This window comes from Carassius carassius, chromosome 6 (genome assembly GCF_963082965.1).
Source record: "Carassius carassius chromosome 6, fCarCar2.1, whole genome shotgun sequence".
Taxonomy (NCBI): domain Eukaryota; kingdom Metazoa; phylum Chordata; class Actinopteri; order Cypriniformes; family Cyprinidae; genus Carassius; species Carassius carassius.
In genome coordinates, this window is record NC_081760.1 from 39,280,135 (window position 1) to 39,303,532 (window position 23,398).

Consider the following 23,398-nt stretch of genomic DNA (forward strand, 5'->3'; position numbering starts at 1 on the left):
AAGATTCACTTTATTTTCCAATGAATACAGAGAGCTCATGATCTTCATCAGAGAACTGAACACACAAGATGCTGGAAGATACAGGATTGGGGTTGAAGGCCAGTGGTCCATTTATATGACTTTGAATGTGAAAGAAGGTCAGTCATTTTAATATCAAAGGCTTTAATGAAGTTACTGATTGTTTCAAAGCTTTTGTATCTGAAAAAATAAATGTATTTATTATATAAATCACAGATGCATGTTGTAGAGTGTCAAAGAAAAGGATGGAGAATATTGGAGAAACTGCCAGTTTCAGCTGTGAATATTCACAGAATCACATTAATGATCCCAAAATCATATTCAAAGAAGAAAAAGACTCCATTGAGATGATTTACAGCAAATGGAAGAAGAAAGAAAGATTGAGTATTTCTGATGACAAACATAAAAACATCTTCAGTGTGAGAATGACTGCTGTGACACCAGATGATGGAGGAGTTTATTTATGTGGAGTTTGGGTCTACAGTTACCCATACAGTTACTCCATTATTAATACTGTTCATCTACATATTACTTGTAAGTAAAACAAAAATCTAAGGTTAAATCTAATCTGGTTTTAAAGTTTCTAAAAATCTGTATTTGATTTAATTATATTTGTGATTGACAGCTAAAGTGGGCGTGTCTAGAGTGAGCAGCTCCTCAGGAGGACGTTTGATGATCAAGTGTGAACATCCTCAATACAAAACCAACCCAAAATACATCTGTAAAGAATCAGACGGATGTTCAGAGAGGAAGAATCCAGGAGTTCAGGGTGAATGGATGGAGAATGGAGATGTTTCTTTATATGACGACACCAGAGCAGGAGTCTTGATGGTGTTTTTTAGAGAGCTGAAAGCTGCAGATGAAGGAACATACAGGTGTGGAGTGAAAGTATCTGACTATACTGAGAGCTTCACTGAGATACAGCTGAGCATCAGACACGGTGAGGAACAGAAAACATATTATCTTTTATAATATAATTATTTCCTTTGTTTAACGAGAAAATAATGCTGTGATATTACAGTCTCTTCTTTCAGAGAGACCTTATCAAAATGGCAGTACATAAAGTTTCACAGTCACAGGTGCATGTGTGACTCAGCACCAAAAACAAAATGTAATGCTGCATGATAAACTCATAGATATGAGTCTATGGGCCCTATCATACACCCGGTGTTCCGACAGAGCAAGTGTGTTTGCTAGTTTGAGTCCGGTGCCGTTCGCATTTTCCACGTTGTTTAATTAGCAAATGCATTTGCACTCATTTGTGCGCCCATGGCTGTGCTGGTCTAAAAAAGAGGTGTGTTCGGGCACATTGCTGGTGCATTGCTATTTTAAGGAACTGAAAATAGACTGCGCCATAGACCAACTCAAACCTGGTCTAAAGTCTGCTGCAATGTATTTTAAATGTTATTTAAAGATCGCGTTGATAGAAAATGCATCTCTGGGCGGGTCCACAGTGCGCGCTGACTTTGCTCATGGGCACCGTATAGGGGGGAAAAGTTAGGACAATTCCAAGGGCCCCTGACTGATGGGTCCCAACAAATAGGTAAAAACTAATTTAAAAGTTGTATTATATTATACACTATAAACCAATATCATTGAGTATATTTCAAATAATAATAAAATGAATGATGTCATTGATTTTACTTTTTGGCAATAAAACTTAAATATCACCATTGCCAAAAATAAAACATCCATATTGACCGACCACCCCCCTGTATCTGCATGAAATGGTTTGGTCCTGCCTTAGCGCACTCATCGGTGACATGTTTAGTTAGTTGTAGTGATGGGAAGTTCGGATCATTTTAGCTACTCGGAATTTTGAGTCACGTTCAACAAAACCAACTAATCTTTTTTTGAGTCATTTTGTTCATTTCGTTCATTTTAGCAAAATGTAATTAAAATGTTACGTGTTACTTCCCCAGCACATCTAGTACTTACGCAAACCTTGATCACACTACAAACAATACAAAACTAAAATGCTATAAGATACAGAAAAGATTCATTAATTGTTTACCTGGGTCTTCAGTCTGTGATTAGCTCACCTCACCTCTTGTCTGACAAGTCTTCGGGTTCAAGTCGTTCCTTAATCATGTGACAGACCCATACATACAGTCGGCCTCTAGTAATAGTTGGGGGCGGAGTCGGCGTGGGGGAAAACACAGTGAACATTGTGTGTATTTGAATGACAAAACTGCACATATTGAGCGCTCATTCCCAGAGACGCATAGAACAATTGTAGTGTCTTTTAACTTTAATATTCACATACACTAGTCCATTTCGATATTTGATTCATTGTACAGCTCAACTGTAGATGTATTAATTCAAAAATAGGCCAAATTCCGTGACATTTTGCTTTATACAGCAAGTTCCATTTTTGACTGGATTCCGCGATTCTATCCATGTTGCTTCACAAACACAGACGGGGTGAATTTATGAATGAAAGTGTAAAAGTTCAGACATAAAACTATGTTGTTACGCAGGGACGTGCACAGACATTTTGAGGGGCAGGGGCTCAAGTGAAATAAAGGGCACTTCTCATAATTCTTTTTTTTTTTTTTAAACAAAAAAGTATATATATATATATATATATATATATATATATATATATATATATATATACGCAACTCTGACTTCCTTTTAAAAAAAAATAATTAAAAAAGTTAATTAATTTTATCTTCCTCAAACTCACGCAATTGTTTCATTTTCAAAAGATGTCTAGAAAATAATCAGTTGACAGAAACCATGGTCTCCTTAGTATTCACTAGGTTTATAGAGCAGCAAAGGAAACCATTCCACAATCTGCATGTTTTGAACACATTTTCTATGCTACTAGTTTCAAGTATATATGAAGAGTTCAGATGCAAAAGCCTCTAAGTGCCATCTGAAATTTTCTTATGAGCTTTTTTTTCAAGCTCGTATTTAAGTTCAGTAATTTAACTTAAATGACAATTAATAGGTAATTTTCATTGCCAGTAATGTGAAATAAGTGAACATAAACATACAAGCTTGATAAAAATGATCATTATTGAAGGAAATTTCAGATGGCACTTAGAGGATTTTTCATCTGAACTCTTCATATTTAGAATAACCTAAATAACTGCCTCAAACAGAGGGGCGTGTTTTACTAATAATTTGTTTATTTTTGCACAAGGCACTACATCGTTTTAATTATTTTGGTGTTATCAGAATACATATCACTTTAAAATTAAACTTACCAAAATAATTGAGTAAAAATTCAATAAAAGCCAATGTCATGTATGTATTTGTGGTGGTATGGAATACTATTTTATAAAGGTTTCGAGGAAATAAAAAGTTAAATTACTTAAATAGTTAATTTATAAATATTGTTATTTTTAAAGTTTAATGTTAACTTATTTCTACTCAGTTTTATTTATTAATGTACCAGATGCAGTTACTCAGATTTACTACATTGTTTAGAGTGTATCCTCCATCTGTTTGCATCTGTAGATTTCTTCTAAATTCACCAGTTTAGATTTCTACATTTCAGGGGGAAAGACTCTTGATGTAAGTCAATAACTGGGGACGTTCTGTATGCAAATTAGGCGTCAACTAGTTAAAATGCGCACATTTGCATCTAATTGACAGGGAAATGCAGGTAAATAGGATAAACAAAATAACTAAAGCATATCACCTGGTGGTGATATATGCTTATTTTATTAACTTATTTTATTATATGGCTTGGTTGAATTCCAATGTAGAATGCGGTGTGTTATAACCAACAGACCGCTGTGCGGAGTATAACAGACCGTTGCCATGAAAAACAGAGTGTTGCTATGGACTCACAGGATTGTAACCGTAGAGACGGAGCGGACTATTTTCTTTAGCGGAAGCAATACAATCGGGTTTAACAATCGGGGGAGAGGGAGAGGGAGCGCTTCAGAACTCCTGACCTGATATTTAGATACTATATTTCAATAAATATATTTGTTTGACAGGGAAGCTGTGTGCAAACAGAAATATATATTATTTTTCAAAAATAAAAAAAAAGCATCCCAAAAAAAGGGCACTTTCTCTCCAGGAATAAAAAGGGCAGGTGTTCAAGCCCCCTTTCATGTCTATGTGTGCACGTGCCTGTTGTTACGTATCCTCACACTTTTTTAAGTGGGTATACGGAAATCCTTGGCCTTTTCTAGTGGGAATACGCGTATCACGTATACTACACCTCTTAGCAGACGCGTTTTCATGCAAGTTAGAGTTCCACACTAAGCTAACATTACATAGTTTTGCTTCAGGTAGAATGATAAGGCATGCCACTTTCTGAAACAACCTTACACAGTTTTGATAGCGTTAATAATGAACACAACGTTAATATAGCCTGCCTGTGATGAATGCCGACTGCACACATACACATGCTTAGTCTTGGGATTCCACAACTTCCCTTGATCATCCTCACAATTTATTGCTTTTGTAGCCATTTTGTCATCCTTTCCAGTTCTGTATGTTTATTAGGAAGGATTTAGAACTTCAATTCATAATTTGTTAGTTTATTGGAGGTACAGAAAACGACACAGCAACTCTTCGGCATGATTGTCCCGTATATTTCAATTGGCGCCAATCAGTAAATAAACACTAGGCTAATAATATAATAATCCAAGCCTACAATACAAAGTATTTATAGCCTAGTTTTAATACAATTTTGAGTTTGCTGGTATAATAATTGCTTTTCCTAGGCAAACTTGACATTTTGGTCTAATATATGTATAAAACCCGACAAGTAACTTAACTCAAACCGTTTGAGTAAACAGATATCCTTAAAAACCTGACAAATAAGGTTTACTCAAACCGTTTGAGGAAACCGATTGCCTTAAACCATTTAAGTACTCTGAACTTAATTCAGTTGAGTTCACTGAAAGAAGATATACATTGCAATTAAGTGATTAAGTGATTAATTGAGTGATAATTGAGTTTAGTGATGAACAGCTGCTGTTAACAAACAGAATCACTGAAGAAAAGAGAGAAAGGAACTACAGCTGACTTCAGACACAGCCTCACTCAAACCTGACAAGTTATGTTAACTCAAACCGTTTGAGGAAACCGATTGCCTTAAACCATTTAAGTAGAAAAAAACTAACAGTTATGAGTACTCTGAACTTAATTCAGTTGAGTTCACTGAAAGAAGATGTACATTGCAATTAAGTAATTAAGTGATTAATTGAGTGATAATTGAGTTTAGTGATGAACAGCTGCTGTTAACAAACAACATTACTGAAGAAAAGAGAAACACAAGAACTACTACAACTGACTTCAGACACAGCCTTAGATGAAATCAACTGAAATAAAATACATGAAATCTCTCAAGATCTGATTAAACAACCCCACAAACAGCATCACCAGCTCCACTTATTAATAACCAGACTGACTTTATTTCTGTCAGACGTCTACAGAAGATCTTATTGAGAATGAACTAAGGTTTAGATGTTGATTTATTGTTTCATTTGAAGAAATTAAAATTAAAATTAAAAGACCCGAACTATGAACTAATCAGTTCTCTTTCCGACTCAAGACTGCATTGAGTGACACAGGTGAACTGCTACTAGTAGAACAGAACCTATAGAATATTGTGCATGCGCGACTGAACGAATCAACCCCGAGACGACTCGTTCTTCCAGAGTCACATTAAAGATTCGTTCAAAATGAGCAGAACTACTTAGTTGCAGACCCAGACCCAAATCAATGCACGGTGCGCTAGCAGTGCTAATTTCGTTAATGAAGACAACTAGGAAAAATATTTATTAAAGAAAATTTTTTATGTGACTAAGACGAGAAGTTGATGAGCTAAAAATAATATCTGATGACGAAATTATGACAAAATTTATGCAGTGTTTTCTTTAACTAGCTATAGCCTAATGTTATTTGAGGACTATTGGACATTCAAAATGCATCCTATAGGCTATTTGTCTTTCAAAATGTGCGTCCCTGTCATTGTATTGCGATCGGATAAGGGTCGTTTGTATATCTATGCAGTATAACAGCCGCAGTGAATGAATACACTAATAAATGCGAACTAGCAATCTGAAACAATGGCCTCAGCACCCGAAGGGGTAGGGATGAGGTGACCGGACGTCCCGTTTTTCCCGGGAGTCACAATTCGTTGTCGATTAACTTTAAAGTTTGTGAAGGTGGGATAGACAGAATTATGCTGATAGAAGTGTTCTCTCTTGCGCACGCGCTGTATATGAGAAGTGAGGAAGTGGAGGGTGCGCGCGAGAGAGGACATTTCTATCAGTGTGATTCCACCTATCTCGCCTGAGTTCCGCTTCATCCCGACCAGTTCTCAGCGCTCAAATACACACACAACAGTCCAAGTGTTTATTGTGTAGAGAATCTCATGTAAATACAGATTATGGATTAAGTGAAGGTGAACAAGTGTGTAAAAACTGCATGGGTGTCAATATGTGCATGCCTTCCCTCTTAAAAGGACAGCATTCCAAATTAAATACGTATGTCATCAATTTTAACCAAAAAAAGACGTTAAATAAATGCATACATGTAAAGTTAAACCTACAGTATCTGAATTTTGTTTTTTTTTTAATCTCTTTTGTATCTGTCTTATTGTGCTTCTTTAATATATATATATATATATATATATATATATATATATATATATATATATATATATATATATATATATACAGTACATACACACACACACACACACACATACAGTACAGTACAGACCAAAAGTTTGGACACACCTTCTCATGCTCATGCAATGCTGCATTATTTGAAATTCACTCTAGTGCTTTCTCGATTGAAATTGAAATATGCTGTTGTATATATATTTGTGTCGTCAGCATACAAATTCATTTTAACTAAATTTATTCCAAGACCTAAATCATTGATATAGATAGAAAATTAGCTTAAACTGATCCTTTACCCTGCTTTTTACTTTAAAATGCCACATTATGCCTTTTCGACTATTACCTTTCATGCAGTGTGTCATGTTGCTGTATGTGAACATTAACTATCTGCAAAGTTGTGAAGCCAACAGTTCACAATAAATAAAGTTATTGTCAGTCGGGAAAAAAATTACAAATAAAAGAGTCAGCTCACAGTTGCCTAAATGAGTCGTCAGGAATTTGAGCCTTATTCTGTTACGGCTCTACATCACGAAGAAACACATTTGCTTAATGTCTGCCCACGTTTTACGTCGCACGTTTTATGCCTGCCAATAAACACAGTAAAATTTATGTGTGGTCAACATCATGTCGAGAAGACGCTGTGTCCTATGCTGTGAGACTAAATTTGTTTGATCACATCTCATAATTACCTAAAACTTGTCAACACTTGACACTGAGGCATGTCTTGCTTGTGAATCGTTCTCTCATTGATCAGTTCAAACGTTTCATCATCAGCTGCTAAGCTGCAATTGATACTGTCTTTTCTATGTTTTGTCAAATCTCTAGGGCTGTCATTCTGTCATGACAATGAGCATTTTGTTTCCAACACACGCTATATGCAGTAGACCAATCCCAGCAGTGAGGGCTCACTTGAAGGAGGGGTTAAGAGAGTCTGATTCTTTGAAAGTGAAAGTCGTGACATTTGCCAAGTATGGTAACACATACTCGGAATTGGTGCTCTGCATTTAACCCATCCAAGTCCACACACAGCAGTGAGAAGTCAACACACACCCGGATCAGTGAACACACACACACACACACACACACACACACAGCAGTGGGCAGCTATATATCCAGCACCCGGGGAGCAACTGGGGTTTCAGTGCCTTGCTCAAGGGCACTTCAGACATGGGTATTGAGGGAGGAAGAGAGCGCTTTTCATTCACTCCCTCCCACCTACAACTCCTGCTGGCACTGAGACTCGAACCTGTGACCTCTAGTCCAAGTCTCTAACCATTAGGCCACAGTTGCCCCATGAACTGCTTCGCATAAAGTCGTTTATGAATTATTTAGAGATTCTGAGAAAACTAACATGTTTTTTGACCTTGCATACATATAAACCTGTTTTAGCAGACTCATAAAACACTATTAGCAACCTTAAAAATGGCATAATAGGGACACTTTAAGAAATTTATATCAATGATTCAAATACTGTGAGATAAAATTACAATTATTGGGATTAGAAGGAAATCCACCCTTTAATAAAAGGATGACTGTTGCAGATTTCCATGTTTTCAGAAAATTATGCTTAGGTTATATATAGACATATGTGAGCTGCCAAATCTTAAAAAGTAAGGCTCAATTTTATCGATTCCTGCTGATTTTTTATATCAAATTTCACTAAAGCTTTATAGACCTGTGCAGCAGAAAATTCAACAACTGTGAGGGACAATGTTGAACAGGATTTAAACCTTCCACAAGAGCACAATCACTTAAATTACTATAGCCAGATGTGAAACCAACAGGCATAAATTATTATTAAAGATATCTGCACTCTTTACTACAGAATGGTTTACATTTCGATAATCAAGTTGATTGATGAGCTTGGTATCAAATTGGATTTGACTATTTTGCAGAACTTAGGTTAGTTACACTTTAAAAAAATGCTGAGTTGTTTCAACCCAACTTTGGGTCAAATATGGACTAACCCAGCTGTTGGGTTAAATTTTGTAATTAAATTTTTATCCCAAAAGTTGGGTTAGTCCATATTTGACCCAAAGTTGGGTTGAAACAACCCAGTATTTTTTAGAGTGTACATTTTCATTTATTATAGAAAGATGATAATAATTTCTTTTTAATTTTGTGTATTTTTTCATAGTGTTTCGTAGGAGATCCAATCTAGAGAATCCTTTGTTGTCTTTGTTAGGATTATTTTTACCACTCATCCTAAATCATTTAAACAGAGCATGATTATGACATATAGATTAAAAAATTAATAAAAAAACCCATGCAATGTTAACATCTAACATGCATGATACAACAATCAAACCAGTGTTATAATTATTGTGTAAAATTGCTTGTTCATTAAAATGTTTAAATAATCATTCATATAACCCTAAACTCTTAATGAATCCATTTTGTTAATCAGACTGGGCACATTCGGATGAAGAAACCAAAGTCAGTTAGTTTATATTCATCTGGCATTTGATGTTGGACTTCTGGTCCTGGACTGGGGTGGACATTTCCAATTTACTGTAGCCGGTACACAGGTCAGGCGTCCGAGGCCACTGCCGGAGCGCTGGTGCAGTTCTCAGATACAAGTGTTCATGTAAAATAAGATCATTTTTAAAGACAATATTTAAGAACTAAAATACCAAAACAAAAATACACTAGATTGAATAAAATTAGTCAAACACTTGTATTAAACAAATGAAAGAAGAAGAAGAACAAGAAGAGAAAGACTGGCAAACATGTTTATAAACAAGCTGCCATCTTGAATTTTGCCTCTGTCAATCTTGCATATATGAAGTATCTGTTATGATTTTCCTGTCATTTATTTTGGTTAACAGATGCAAAATATCCAAAGAATGTGACTGAATCTGTGTATCCTGGTGGAGAAGTCAACATCATCTGTCGGATCCCAAACGAGCATAAAGTTCATTTCTGCAAAGAGGATGATAATCACATCTGCCAAAGCATCAGCTCATCTAAAGTGACAGAAATGAGTGGTTCATCAGAGAGAAATGAAGAGAGAGTTGTTACAGTGAGCATCAGTAATGTGAGTGTGAGAGATGCTGGAGTTTACTGGTGTGGAGCAGAAACCAGAGACACAGATCTGACTTTCATCTCCCTGAACACTCAAATTCAGCTCCACCTCATCAGTGAGTCCGTTCAGATAAATAACAATGTAGCTGTCAAACATTTCTATGCAGAGTAACAGTGAGTTTGGTGTTGAGTTAATAAGGTGTATTTTAAATGAATGAAACTTCTGATTGACAGCTAAAGTGGGCGTGTCTAGAGTTAACGGTTCCTCAGGAGGTCGTTTGATGATCAAGTGTGAACATCCTCAATACAAAACCAACCCAAAATACATCTGTAAAGAATCAGACGGATGTTCAGAGAGGAAGAATCCAGGAGTTCAGGGTGAATGGATGGAGAATGGAGATGTTTCTTTATATGACGACACCAGAGCAGGAGTCTTGATGGTGTTTTTTAGAGAGCTGAAAGCTGCAGATGAAGGAACATACAGGTGTGGAGTAAAAGTATCTGACTATACTGAGAGCTTCAATGAGATACAGCTGAGCGTCAGAGACGGTGAGGAACCTCAGGTACTTTGTCTTGTGAATGCAAATTTTTTGTTCTGATTTTTTTTGTGTGTGTGTGATTCTTTTGGTTTATAGATGAAAAATATCCAAAGAGTGTGACTGAATCTGCTCATATTGGTAAAGAAGTTAACTTCACCTGTCAGATCCTGGAGAAGCACAAAGTTCAATTCTGCAAAGAAGATGATAATCACACTTATAATCACATCTGCCAAAGCATCAGCTCATCTAAAGTGACAGAAATGAGTGGTTCATCAGAGAGAAATGAAGAGAGAGTTGTTACAGTGAGCATCAGTAATGTGAGTGTGAGAGATGCTGGAGTTTACTGGTGTGGAGCAGAAACCAGAGACACACATCTGACTTTCATCTCCCTGAACACTCAAATTCAGCTCAACCTCATCAGTGAGTCTGTTCAGATGATTTCACTGCAGTAAATGTATCAAACTTATGTAGGAATAAGATAGAATTAGGTACAATTGGACACTTTTAGCCATTGAGATGACTTGGAAAAAATGTCCCAATTACCCTGAATTTTAATTTAATAATTAATTTAATAAATACATTTTAATTTTTTATAAAATGTATAATTATTTGTTTATTTGATTGTTAATTTTTATTTTTAGTCACTGGCAAATTACTTTCCGTAATCAATATCTAGAAATTTTCTAGAAAAATATTTTTTCTGTCTGGGCAAAAAAATTCGGTACAGCTGTTCAAGTGCATGAATTTGCCTACATGAAAATAGTGACTAGTGTCGTGCATTACGTGTTGGTTTTGTTTTCCCTGTGTTTATTGTTTGTTTCCTTGGTTGTTAACTAGTCCCCACACCTGTTCCATTTTTTGCTCCATGTGTATTTAAGCCCTGAGTTACCTCTGTTCATTGCTCAGTCTTGTCAGTGTTATATGTGGTTGTGTTTTTCTCTAGCAATTCCTTGTATTTCCTTGTGGATTATAATCAATATTGTTTTGATTTCTACATCTTTATTGCATGCTCATTACAGCCACCATTCTGTGACAGAAGAACAGACCTAGACAAGATTTTTTTGTTGCAGCATTTTTCCCCCCTTTTTACTAAAGACCTTCCTGCTGTATGTCTCCTGCGATCGCTTCCTTGAGGACCACACAAGGGATTTTTTAGATCTAGCATACCTGACTCACAACCCGGACAGCTGCCTATGCAATTTTTTTATTTTTGTTGGACTTAACACCCTGGCAAAGGCTAAGCTGTCCAGGGAAGATCCTCAAGGGAGCTTCCCTGCTTATTCCATTTCACCATCTGCCCTGCCCTGAGTATATCACTAGCATGAGCCTGCACAAGAGGATACAACAGAGCCTATCATGGGATGCCATGGGAATCCTTGTGAAGCATGGACTCCACCTCCATCCCTTCAGCTCCTCCATTGGCTCCATGCTCCTTCAGCTCCACCAGAGTCCGTCAGTCCTTGGTCTCTGACAGGCTCCCTCATTCCTCCAGTTCCAACTTGGTTTGTCGTCAACCAGCGTCCGCTACAGTCTTTGGTTTCATCTTGTTGCTCCATCCCTCTGGCTCTGTAGCGCTCCTCCTTCCCTCTAGCTCCACCTAGGTCCTCAGTCGCACCAGCTTTGTCCTGGCCTGCCAAGCTTCTGGTCTCCGGTGTCACCAGGGTTTCTACTTCTCCATCAGTTGACCCCCTGGTGTCATCAGCCAAATCCCCACTTTGGTTCCTCCCTCCCTCGACTCCACCATGAGCCTCCTTCCTGAGTGGACTTTGGGTGCCCATCTTGGACTGCTCCAGGCTCCTCCAAGTCTGTTGCCTTGGTCATGCCTCCCTGGTTTCTCCCGCCATGTCCTTCTCTCGGTTTCCATCCTTTGCCTGCTCTTACGGTGCAGGGACGCACCTTCTGGGAGAGGGGTGTAATGTCAAATGTGATCTGTTATGGTTTTATTTTCCCTTTGTTGCATGCTGGTTTTCTATAGTTTCCTTGGTTGTTAATTATTATCCACACCTGTTCAGTTTTTCCTTGTTTGGTCCATATGTATTTAAGCCCTGAGTATATTCTGTTCATTGTTTGGTCTCATCAGTGTTATACGTTGTATTGTTTTTTCCCAGCAAATCTCTGAGTTTTCATTTTGGGTTGTAATAATATTATTTGGTTTTCTCTTTCTTAATTTTGCCCTTACTATAGCCACCATTATATACCAACTAGCAAGTCCAGGCACTGTATATGCCACTGGTTACTACAGTTTATTCAGAATCATTTGTGTTAAATGTCTGTGTTTGATTGTTTTTAGTGCCTCCAGTAGTGAGACATGAAGGAGAATCAGCTGAGATCATCTGTCCTTATGATTCAATCTATAAATCAAAGCCAAAGTCTCTCTGTAAGGGGAAGTGCTCCATTAGAGACAGAAATCCTCTCAGTGAGACTGTGAGAGAAGAGAAAGAGACCAAGACTGGCAGATTGACTCTGAATGATGACATCACTGCAGGGGTCTTCACTGGGAGCATCACTGGACTGACAGCAGAGGATGCTGGGAAATACTGGTGTGCAGTGACATTAGAAACAGAGCTCAATTATCTTTACACTCATCTGATCGTCATCATGAACGAGGGTGAGGAAGGTTTCTGCATCTGAATATGTGAAACTACGGCTGTGAATTAATGTTCTTGTGTCTGTAAACATTTCCAGAGCTGAACTTGACTAAGTATGAAGGAGACGACGTGTCAATCCAGTGCAAACATCATGATGAAGATCAGAAACGCTTCTGCAAAGCACATGAAGCCTCCATGTGTGTGAAGGATGGAGTTTCATTGGAGACGATCAGAGATGATCGAATCTCTTTCAGTGATGAAGCATCTACTGGAGTCTTTACTGTGAACATCACTGATCTGAGAGAAGAGGATTCTGGGATATACTGGTGTGGAGCTCACATCATCACTAAAGTCAATCTTGAAGTCAACAAAAGTAAGTTTTACTTTTACCTGAACTATTTAAAGGTGATTATTATCCCTAATTGTCTTGACCTCACAGACAGTGGTAGATTTAGAGATTAGGTATCTGAAAGTGAAGCTGAGTAGTTTGTGATTTCCTCAGGTTATGAAAGCAGAAGTGAAAGAACTGAGCAGCCACAAATAGATTTTAGGAAATTTGCAGATGCAAATTATATTTTGCATTATATCAAAATTAAAACTGCACTAAATGCTAATATATGGCTTTTTGAGTGTTATGTAAAATGTGGTTTATTGCACATACTGTGGTTTCTTTACTGGTAATACCGGCAGCTGTTTTCCAGGTGTTACTGGCAGAATCACAATCTCTTGTGTTTCTGTGACTCTACTGCTGATGGGAGCGTCTGTCCTGTTATTATACAAATTAGGATATATCAAGACACGAGGTGACAATCGCAAACACACACATGGTTTAACGGTCTACTGGCCTAGTGTGACCTTCTTCTGTTTTACTTTCTCTCTCTCATTTTGAATTTAAATAGCATCAGCATTTTAGCTAGTTCTCATTTGATTTCTTGGAAAATGGGCCTGTAGTTTTTCAGTTACTAATTATTTGACTTTTTTTTCCAACCTTGGCCTCCCTGAAGACACTCTAATACCGCACACTCAGATCCAAATTGACTAAATAGATCATATTATGTCTTCTTAAGGCAGCTTTATTGTATTGTTGCAAATTAAAACTATTAAGTAAATTTTAATATTAGCATTTGTACTCTGGTTATAATCCGCAGATCAGCACACTTCCCCAGACAGGACTGGGATGAGCGGTGGAGAGGTGAGGGCTGTTGAGTTTCTTGTTTATTGAACATTTTGTTGATTCTCATTTGCACATGAAGCAGAACTAGAACCACGTTAATGAATTACAGAACATTAGTAAATGTGTGATCATTTGCAATGCAAAGCAAAAACTTAATACTTCACATCCTGACTAATTGTGGGGTGGGATGAGGGGGTCAGAGTTTGCCATGCTTGTTTTTAGGGCTGCACGATTAGTAAAAAATTATTGTGATTATCAATATGCTTATTTATTAATAATAATAATAATAATAATAATAGTAATAATAATAATTGTGTGATGTTACGGATATGAAATGTTATTGTAAATGCTCGTATAAATGAAGACAGTGCTGTGCTTCACTCTGAAACATGCAGCATATACTGTATATCTATTTGATTAAACCGCTGCCTTTGTGATTTCATTGTCTCACTAACCCATATTACAATTTCCTTTGTATTTGAATGAATCATGCAGCCCTCGTACTCAATCTAGTTTATTCCTCTCTAAATCTATTTTCAGGCCTCTCATGCAGCATGTGACTATGAGAATATCAAAGATGCCAGAAGCCGCTCAATCCCAGATACTGAGGAAACAGCGTTATACTCCACTGTCACACATCCCACAGACGTGTCTGATCCAAACGACATGCTGTATTCTACCGTACAGTTACCCACAAACCCCTCTGATGGGCTCCTGTATGCTTCAGTCCATTTCCAGAAACATGAACAGTCTATCAGCGATGCTAAAGTTACCTTCAATAATGAGGACGTTTACTGTAACTACACCACGGTCAGTCTCAACTAGCTCAGCTAGGTTTCAGAAGGTGTTCCTTTTTCTTCTTTTTTTTTTTTTTAAAGAACTTAATTTTTAAAAGAGTATGGAATCTGGTCACAAGTGCAGTAAAATCTGAATGCATACAGTGAGTCTTACTGAAGTGTCACTCTTCAGTGACACTTAAAAATGCATTTCATTAGATATAAAATTATATATATATATACACAGTACAGACCAAAAGTTTGGACACACCTTCTCATTCAAAGAGTTTTCTTTATTTTCATGACTATGAAAATTGTAGATTCACACTGAAGGCATCAAAACTATGAATTAACACATGTGGAATTATATATGGAATTATGTACATAACAAAAAATGAAAATATGTCATATTATAGGTTCTTCAAAGTAGCCACCTTTGGCTTTGATTACTGCTTTGCACACTCTTGGCATTCTCTTGATGAGCTTCAAGAGGTAGTCACCTGAAATGGTCTTCCAACAGTCTTGAAGGAGTTCCCCGAGAGATGCTTAGCACTTGTTGGCCCTTTTGCCTTCTGTCTGCGGTCCAGCTCACCCCTAAACCATCTCGATTGAGTTCAGGTCCGGTGACTGTGGAGGCCAGGTCATCTGGCGCAGCACCCCATCACTCTCCTTCTTGGTCAAATAGCCCTTGATGCCTTCAGTGTGACTCGACAATTATCATAGTCATGAAAATAAAGAAAACTCTTTGAATGAGAAGGTGTCTCCAAACTTTTGGTCTGTACTGTATATATATATATATATATATAAACAAATACCATTTATTGTTAAGAAAAGTGGCAAAAGTACTTTCAAAACTACACTCAAAATAAGAAGTATTGCATGACTTTGTGCTTGTTTGTGATTAGTGGAACATGTTCAGAGTGAACGTAATGAACCACCATTGTGTGTGCTCATAAATGTGAAAGAAATTAATAATTGTGTGGCAAAACTCTAGTAGCACTTGTTTACACGTGACACTTGATCTGCTCTCTCTGTTTACTCTCAGACGTTTCTCAGATTACTATAGTTATAGTTACTATAGTTAGTCATTTTGTCACACCCCAGTGAAATTACAGATAAGAGTCTGTTGATGAACCAAGAAATCACAAGAGAGGAGCATCTGCTGGAAATGTACAAGAAAACAACTCAACTGAACACTTTTTCTTACACCACAGCGGGGGTTTTCTGTGTTGTTCACACACAACACACCCTTGCACCCACAAGCATCTAGAAACGTATGATGCATAAAAATGCAGGAATAAAAAAATGTATTTTACTTACTGCAGCTGTTATTCTGTTTATTATTTCTAACTGCACTATGTTTATTCAGAGATGCCTCATCTGGAGCAGAAGGACCATATGAAATAAAACTGTGTTTAGGTGTCTTACCAGTTATGAGATATTAATATAGGCTGAGTGAATCGTGTGCCTTGTTCATATCATGTCTATTGTACAGTTCATCATCCGTGTGTTTGTGTTTGTTATATACAGGTTTATGTTTTTCATTTATCAAGTGTTTTATATTGAAAGTGTTAATCATACAGGGACACTAACCCAAATAATCACCTTCAGCTAGTCAGTTGTTTGACTAGACTCGAATTATTTACTTTGTATACCACACCTTTAAGTTTGCTGCCCTCTGCTGTTAAAGCATTACCAATGCAGTTTGAACTTTCACTTGTTCTCTTGTATGCTCTATTTTTTATTGGGTAACAGTTTGTTAACAATGACATCATGACTTATGAGAAAAGATATAAAGACTGATTTCAAGCCACACATTGATGCAAGCATACTTTTATTTTCTGCTCTTCTGACAATTTTTTTTTTTTTTGTAAATGTGTGCTAATTTGTGTGGCAGAAGCTTCAGACAGGAGATGCTCATGGTCAGTATCTTTGGTTTAACTAGAGTCATTGACAGCAGGACTGTATTTCATCACAGTGCGTATAAAAACTATTTAGGGGCACAAGATAGAGACACAAAAGCAGGCACAACGGATGAACTCACAACATCTCTGACTGCCAAAGAATGTCCAGATTCACAGGAGTGAGAGTTTAATCATTAGTGATGATGATGATGATGATGAAGGCCCTTCTCTTCTTCACGATCTGTCTGATTAAATGTAAGAAGCTGTTTTCAATACAGTAGCAACCTGTACCTGTAAAAGAGCTGGGGTTGTTGTTTTTTTTTTTGTTTTTTTTTTTTTACTACTGACTCAACTGAGATCAAATCCTGTCTGTGTGAGTCTTTTGTCTTTATTTGTACATGTTTAAGTTTGCTTCAGTATCTGATCATAAGGCACTTATTAAAAGAGGAAGTGAATTTTGATTGACAGGTCACATGATTGATGCAGCTGACCCTGTGCCTGCCCTCACAGGAGGAAGTGTCATCAACAGCTGTGTGTATAAACCTGAAAAAGTTGGGCAGTGATTGTACAATCATGACAGAAGTAAAGAATGATTTATGGATCCCAGAAGAGAGAATTTCTATAACTGATGATAAAACTCTGATTAGAAACCTGACTGTAAATGACAGCGGGACATACAGATGGAAAGATGGCAGCAAATGGATTCAGGAGGTCAAACTCAACGTGGAACAAGGTAGAAATGAATACTTGTTTAACAAATCAGGCTAATGTTCTCTATCAGAAGTTTAGATTTAGCATCTTATGTTTATTCCCAAGACAATTTTGCACCAACTGGAATTCTGAGATTCAGATTCTTCTGGTTTCAGAGTGGTGTTGTGGGACATCAGAGGAACAGACTGTGTATATATTAGGAGCTGCTGTCATCCACTGTAAATATCCTGAGAAATATAAAGATCATCTCAAGCAATTATATAAAGTGCAGAATGGATCATTAGTGTCTATTCATATATTTGGGAGTTCGACCACCAATGAGTGTAAATGAACAGGAGCATGTCCTCACTCTGACTATTACTAATCAGAATCAGAATCAGAATCAGAATGAGCTTTATTGCCAGGTATGTTCACACATACGAGGAATTTGTTTTCGTGACAGAGCTCCGCAGTGCAACATAACAGCGACAGAACAAAAAACACAATAAGGAATAAAAAATACAAATAGGTGGGTAAGGATTGACAATATACAAATTGACAATGTATGGCAGGTATATTAAAATGAGCATTTATGTATGTACATGTATATTATGTGCAAAAGATTTACGTGTACGCTAAGTATGTGTGTTGGATAAAAAGTGTAGTGTATATAAATATAAATAGTGTAGTGTGTCCCACAGTTATTATCAGCTGTTCATAAGATGGATTGCCTGAGGGAAGAAACTGTTCCTGTGTCTGGTCGTTCTGGTGCTCAGTGCTCTGTAGCGTCGACCAGATGGCAACAGTTCAAAGAGGGAGTGTGCTGGATGTGAGGAGTCCAGAGTGATTTTAACAGCCCTTTTGCTCACTCTGGATAAGTACAGTTCTTGAATAGATAGGAGGGTTGTACTGATAATTCGCTCAGCAGTCCGGACTACCCTTTGTAGTCTTCTGAGGTCCGATTTAGAAGCTGAGCTGAACCAGACAGTTACTGAAGTGCAGAGGATGGATTCGATGATGGTGGAGTAGAACTGTTTCAGCAGATCCTGTGGCAGGTTAAACTTCCTCAGCTGGCGAAGGAAGTACAACCTCTGCTGGGCCTTTTTCACAATGGAGTCAATGTGAATGTCCCACTTCAGGTCCTGAGAGATAGTGGTGTCCAGGAACCTGAATGACTCCACTGCAGTCACAGTGCTGTTCATGATGGTGAGTGGGAGGAGTGCAGGGGGTAGACTAATGTGAGTAGACACGATGATGGGGTGTATTTCTGTGGAATATACAGCATCCTTATCTACACTCCTCTTTTCACAGAGATTCAGCTTCATGTTTCAGGTGAGAACACATGTAATACATGTAAAGGTACTTCACGATTTCCATAGAAGAACCTTTTTGGTGTTGCAAATATCCTCTGGCAATTAAAAAATGCGCTTGCGGCGTGACGAATCTTCCCCGTCGGATGAGGTCGTCATCGTCAGGTGAAAGGTCATCATGTGGGTCATCTTATTGACGGCTAAATTATTATTCAGAAATTTTACTAATATTTAGATTGGGCATGGGCAGGCATTCACAAAAGGGTACATTATGACAAAAAAAAAATTAGAGGAAATTTTGCTTTGTCAAAAGGGCACTTTGGGCACCAAGGGGCAAAGGGGCAGGTGCTCAAGCACCCAACGCCCCCACCACCCCCCCCCCCCTCTGCACGTGCCTGTTCTTGACCTTTCATCCGTGGACAACAATGGATAACCAAGAACAGATGCTTCAGTCCAGTCTGGTGAGTTCTTTAACATAAATTAAATTGATTATTATGAGAATGAACTTGGATTAATGACAATTTAGGACATCACAATTAAAGTTATTTGTAAAGTGATACTCGCAGAACTTTCCTTGGCAGAAGTGATGGGGAAAACTATGTTTTTTTTTTTTAATTTGAAGTAATCAAAATAATTGTGTCATAAAATGCTTCACTGGTTTTAAAGTGTTTAGCTGGTCAAAACTGTGTAAATGCAGCAAAAACGCATTTACGACTGGGGAAGTCATGGCCTAATGGTTAGAGAGTCGGACTCCCAATCGAAAGGTTGTGAGTTCGAGTCCCGGGCCGGCAGGAATTGTGGGTGGGGGGAGTGCATGTACAGTTCTCTCTCCACCTTCAATACCACGACTTAGGTGCCCTTGAGCAAGGCATCGAACCCCCAACTGCTCCCCGGGCGCCGCAGCATAAATGATGAACACTGCTCCGGGTGTGTGCTCACAGTGTGTGTGTGTGTTCACTGCTCTGTGTGTGTGCATTTCGGATGGGTTAAATGCAGAGCACAAATTCTGAGTATGGGTCACCATACTTGGCTGAATGTCACTTCACTTTCACTTTCAAAACCCAGTCCAAAAATGCATAAACCGATTTGAAATTATTTACTGAGAGTGTAATTTATTAAATGTAATTAACAGGTCAAGTAACACTGTTTAATATGAAATGTCTGTATAGAACAACTTAGAGCAGAAGTCATAGTTACATCACTTGCAGCTGTGCACGCATTGTGGTGGCAGAAAAACACTGGGAGCAAAATATTCTGTTGTGCTTTTGGATGCCAGAATCGGAATGCAAATCATTTTTATAGTAAATGATTCCATTTGAAGCTAAACGCAGATGTTTAATAGGACTGACTGTGGCTAAAACCTGCTTTGATTCCCCTACATTTAAACCATAAATTTGAAAGGTCTCAAAAAAGCAGTTCTTAGGGGACATATAGTATTAGCTACAGTTACAGCATAAAATAGCATACTACTTAAACCTATAACATTTTACATAACATTTACCTATTTTATCTCGCAATTCTGACTTCTTTTTTCTCGCAAATGCAATCTACTAGTTCTGACTTTATAACTCGATTTAACTCAGCAATTGTGAGTTTGTCAATTCTGAGGGGAAAAAACAGAAGTGTGGGATTTAAAAAGAGAATGACAAGTTAATTTTATTTATTTTCAGAATTTTGAGATATAATCTGGCAAACAGGAGCGGTCCGCCCAAGTGCCATCATTCCACGCTACATGTGGGCCAGATCATCTTTCCATGGGTGCCAGATGTGGGCCGGATCTGGGCCGACACAATGTTGCTATCTGGGGACAGTGATTCCTACACACTGGCTGAACAACCTCAAAATATGACATGTTTGTGATTCAGTATGTTGGCACATATTAGAATAAATAAAATCAATTATTTGTCATTTCAGACCCTTCTCATCCCCTTCTCATCCCATCAGCTATGCAGAGGCAGCAAAGAGTTAAAAAGAGCAATAATTAGTGCTCGATGTACTACTCTGGGGAAAGATGGGGTTTGTTATAAAATGTTGGCACACATGACAGATAACTCATAAAAAAATAGTATTAAATCTGTTTAACCAAATATGGGATACTGGACAACTTCCTTCAGTATGGACACAAGCAATAATAGCACCTGTTCTTAAAGCAGGGGAAGACCCATCAGATCCTTCTAGCTACAGACCACTTGCCTTGACTTCACATTTATGTAAAATCATGGAATGAATGATCACAGAAAGAATAGCATACTTCCTGGAAAGTAAAACTCTTTTACTCTTTTAGTCAGGCTTAAGGAAAGCACAGACCAACAAAAAAGTAAGAGCAGTCTTAGTATACTGCAGGAACTGAAAGAGAATAGTCCAGAAGTATTTTGAGAAACATCTCCCACAGTCAATGGTTTTATTTACAGATGGATCCAAGGATCCTGATGCTGGATATGCAGGTGCAGCAGTATATATTCCAAGGTGTGAATTTTAAGAGTAACCAATCGTTTATCAGTATATGCTACAGAGCTATTGGCTTTATTATTGACCCGGTGGAGAGAAGAGAAATAAATAATACTGTCATTGCATCTGATAGTTTTTCAGCACTTAAAATATAAAATCTGGCAGGCCATCAGTTAGGATGGATTTTATTAACGAAATATTCTGCAAGATGTATGAAATGAAAGTTAAGGGTATGTCTACACAATTAATTTGGGTTCCTGAGGGAAATGAGAAGGTGGATATTCTGGCTAAACAAATTTTAACAATAAAGCAAGTAGATCTACATATTACATTAAGTTAAGCAGAAGCTAAAATATACATTAGAACATAACTGTATACACAATCAATATGGTGGATATATTGGGATGACCATGGAACAGGTAGACATTTGTATGATATACAACAAAGAGTTGATGTTGGAATCAAAGAGAAGGAAATATCATTACACGTCTTAGAATTGGACGTACTGGACTTAATAGTACGTTAGGCTATACAGAATCGGTAAGCACCCAACTGAGGAAACAAGAAACAGTTAAACATATTACTTCAATGTGAAAATATAACAATGAGAGATATCGCATTATCGTTTATTGGGGAAATCAGCTAACAATGATAATAGTGATGTCAAAGACTGTGAATTAAGTAAAAGAATATAGAATATAAATAAGGTGGGTTTTATTATTACAATTATTTATTTTTATTTTAGAATTGTATTAGTTTATTTAATGGTTTGTATATATATATAAATCTTGATCCACACTCCAGTCCAGTCAGTGCCGGTAATGCTAGAAGCTGGTTAAGCCGTGAATAAAACACCAAAGAAGAAGAAGAGGGAGGAGAAGAAGAAGAAGAAGAAGAAGAAGAAGAAGAAGAAGAAGAAGAAGAAGAAGAAGAAGAAGAAACATAACCAGATGAGTTTGTGATCTGCAAGATCTGAATACATTTTAATATCAAACTCTTCAAAAGTCAGTTTAATGGCTTTTAAAGAGTACATAATTGAGATGATTACATAGTCATTCGCTGAAGATCTTAATTAACTTGGATCCTCATTTAGGAATAAAATATGAATGGTATTTTTGTTTCCCTTTATTTCTGACACCACACGCAAACTGGATTAAACAAGGGTCCATAAAGCAATTGTTAAATTATTAAGTATTAAAATGGTCCCGTTCTACATCGCTGCCACCACCAAGTTTTCTCAGTTTTCAACAGACACAAAATCTGAGTATACATTCACTTCAAATCTTTTATTGTTTTACACTGAGTTTATATAGGATAAAATAAGGGTCTTTTCAACCAATAGGATATAGATTACATATGTGTTGAGTATTAGCCAAAACATTGATTTAGCTGAGGTAAGCATATATTCAGAAAACGCTGGACATAAAAGGAATAATATTGGAACTGAGCCTTTCAACTTTCTGTAAAGGACAAAGTGAACTTATCAAACTGGACCTAAAAAGGTCCCCCCACAAATCTTCACCAATTCAACTCTATGTTACATCTGCACATGTGCGGATACATTGAGGTAAAGAGACATAAGAGTAAAGAACAGAGAGAGAAAGCACAGATGGGAGGAGGGAGAAAAACAAGGGAAAAGGAAAGGGAGGGCAGGAGTAAGAGAGAAGACTAAAACACTCACTCCCAACAATAACAGGAAACATCTGTAGATAGGAGCGAGTAAGAAGAGAGGAGGGATTGCAAAGAGTTGAACTCACATTAATGTCTGACAGAGATCATGATATAATCTAACAGCAATATTTGGTCCAAAAGTCATATTTACCAGAACAGCTGAATGAATCAATGTGCATTGTGGTAGTATGTCAAAGTCATATTGAAAAATGCCTCTCATTGTGGGCCATAATGATATTATTAGATCACACTGACACCAGGTGGTCACATATGAGGTTAATAACTGTACAATATGAATGATGCCTGATGTCTTCCGGCTATGATTACATATATTGTAGTTCTTCTCATTAGAGACTCACTCAATCATGTTTATGTGTAATAAGCAGCACATAATCTATTCTAAGATCTCAACAGAGGGAGCTCCTGCTGCAAATACTCTGTAAATCATAGAGAGGAGGAGCAAATGAGAGAGAGAGAGAGAGAGAGACAGAAAGAGAGAGAGACAGAAAGAGAGAGAGAGAGAGAGAGAGAGAGAGACAGAAAGAGAGAGAGAGAGAGAGAGAGAGAGAGACAGAAAGAGAGAGAGAGAGAGAGAGAGAGAGAGAGAGAGAGAGAGAGAGAGAGAGAGAGAGAGAGAGAGAGAGAGAGCTTGAG

At 37.5% G+C, this 23,398-nt stretch overlaps 1 protein-coding gene across 1 annotated transcript; it reads left to right on the plus strand.

Annotated features, from left to right (window-relative positions):
- The first annotated feature begins 239 nt into the window (after positions 1 to 239).
- On the plus strand, positions 240 to 14,841 carry LOC132142069 (polymeric immunoglobulin receptor-like). Its single transcript, XM_059551702.1, has 10 exons — positions 240 to 552; positions 644 to 958; positions 9,449 to 9,760; positions 9,879 to 10,193; positions 10,280 to 10,603; positions 12,474 to 12,791; positions 12,869 to 13,144; positions 13,473 to 13,574; positions 13,920 to 13,963; positions 14,486 to 14,841. Exons 1-10 carry the CDS (start codon positions 264 to 266, stop codon positions 14,768 to 14,770), a joined length of 2,580 nt encoding a protein of 859 aa, XP_059407685.1. The 5' UTR covers positions 240 to 263; the 3' UTR covers positions 14,771 to 14,841.
- The last annotated feature ends 8,557 nt before the right edge of the window (positions 14,842 to 23,398 follow it).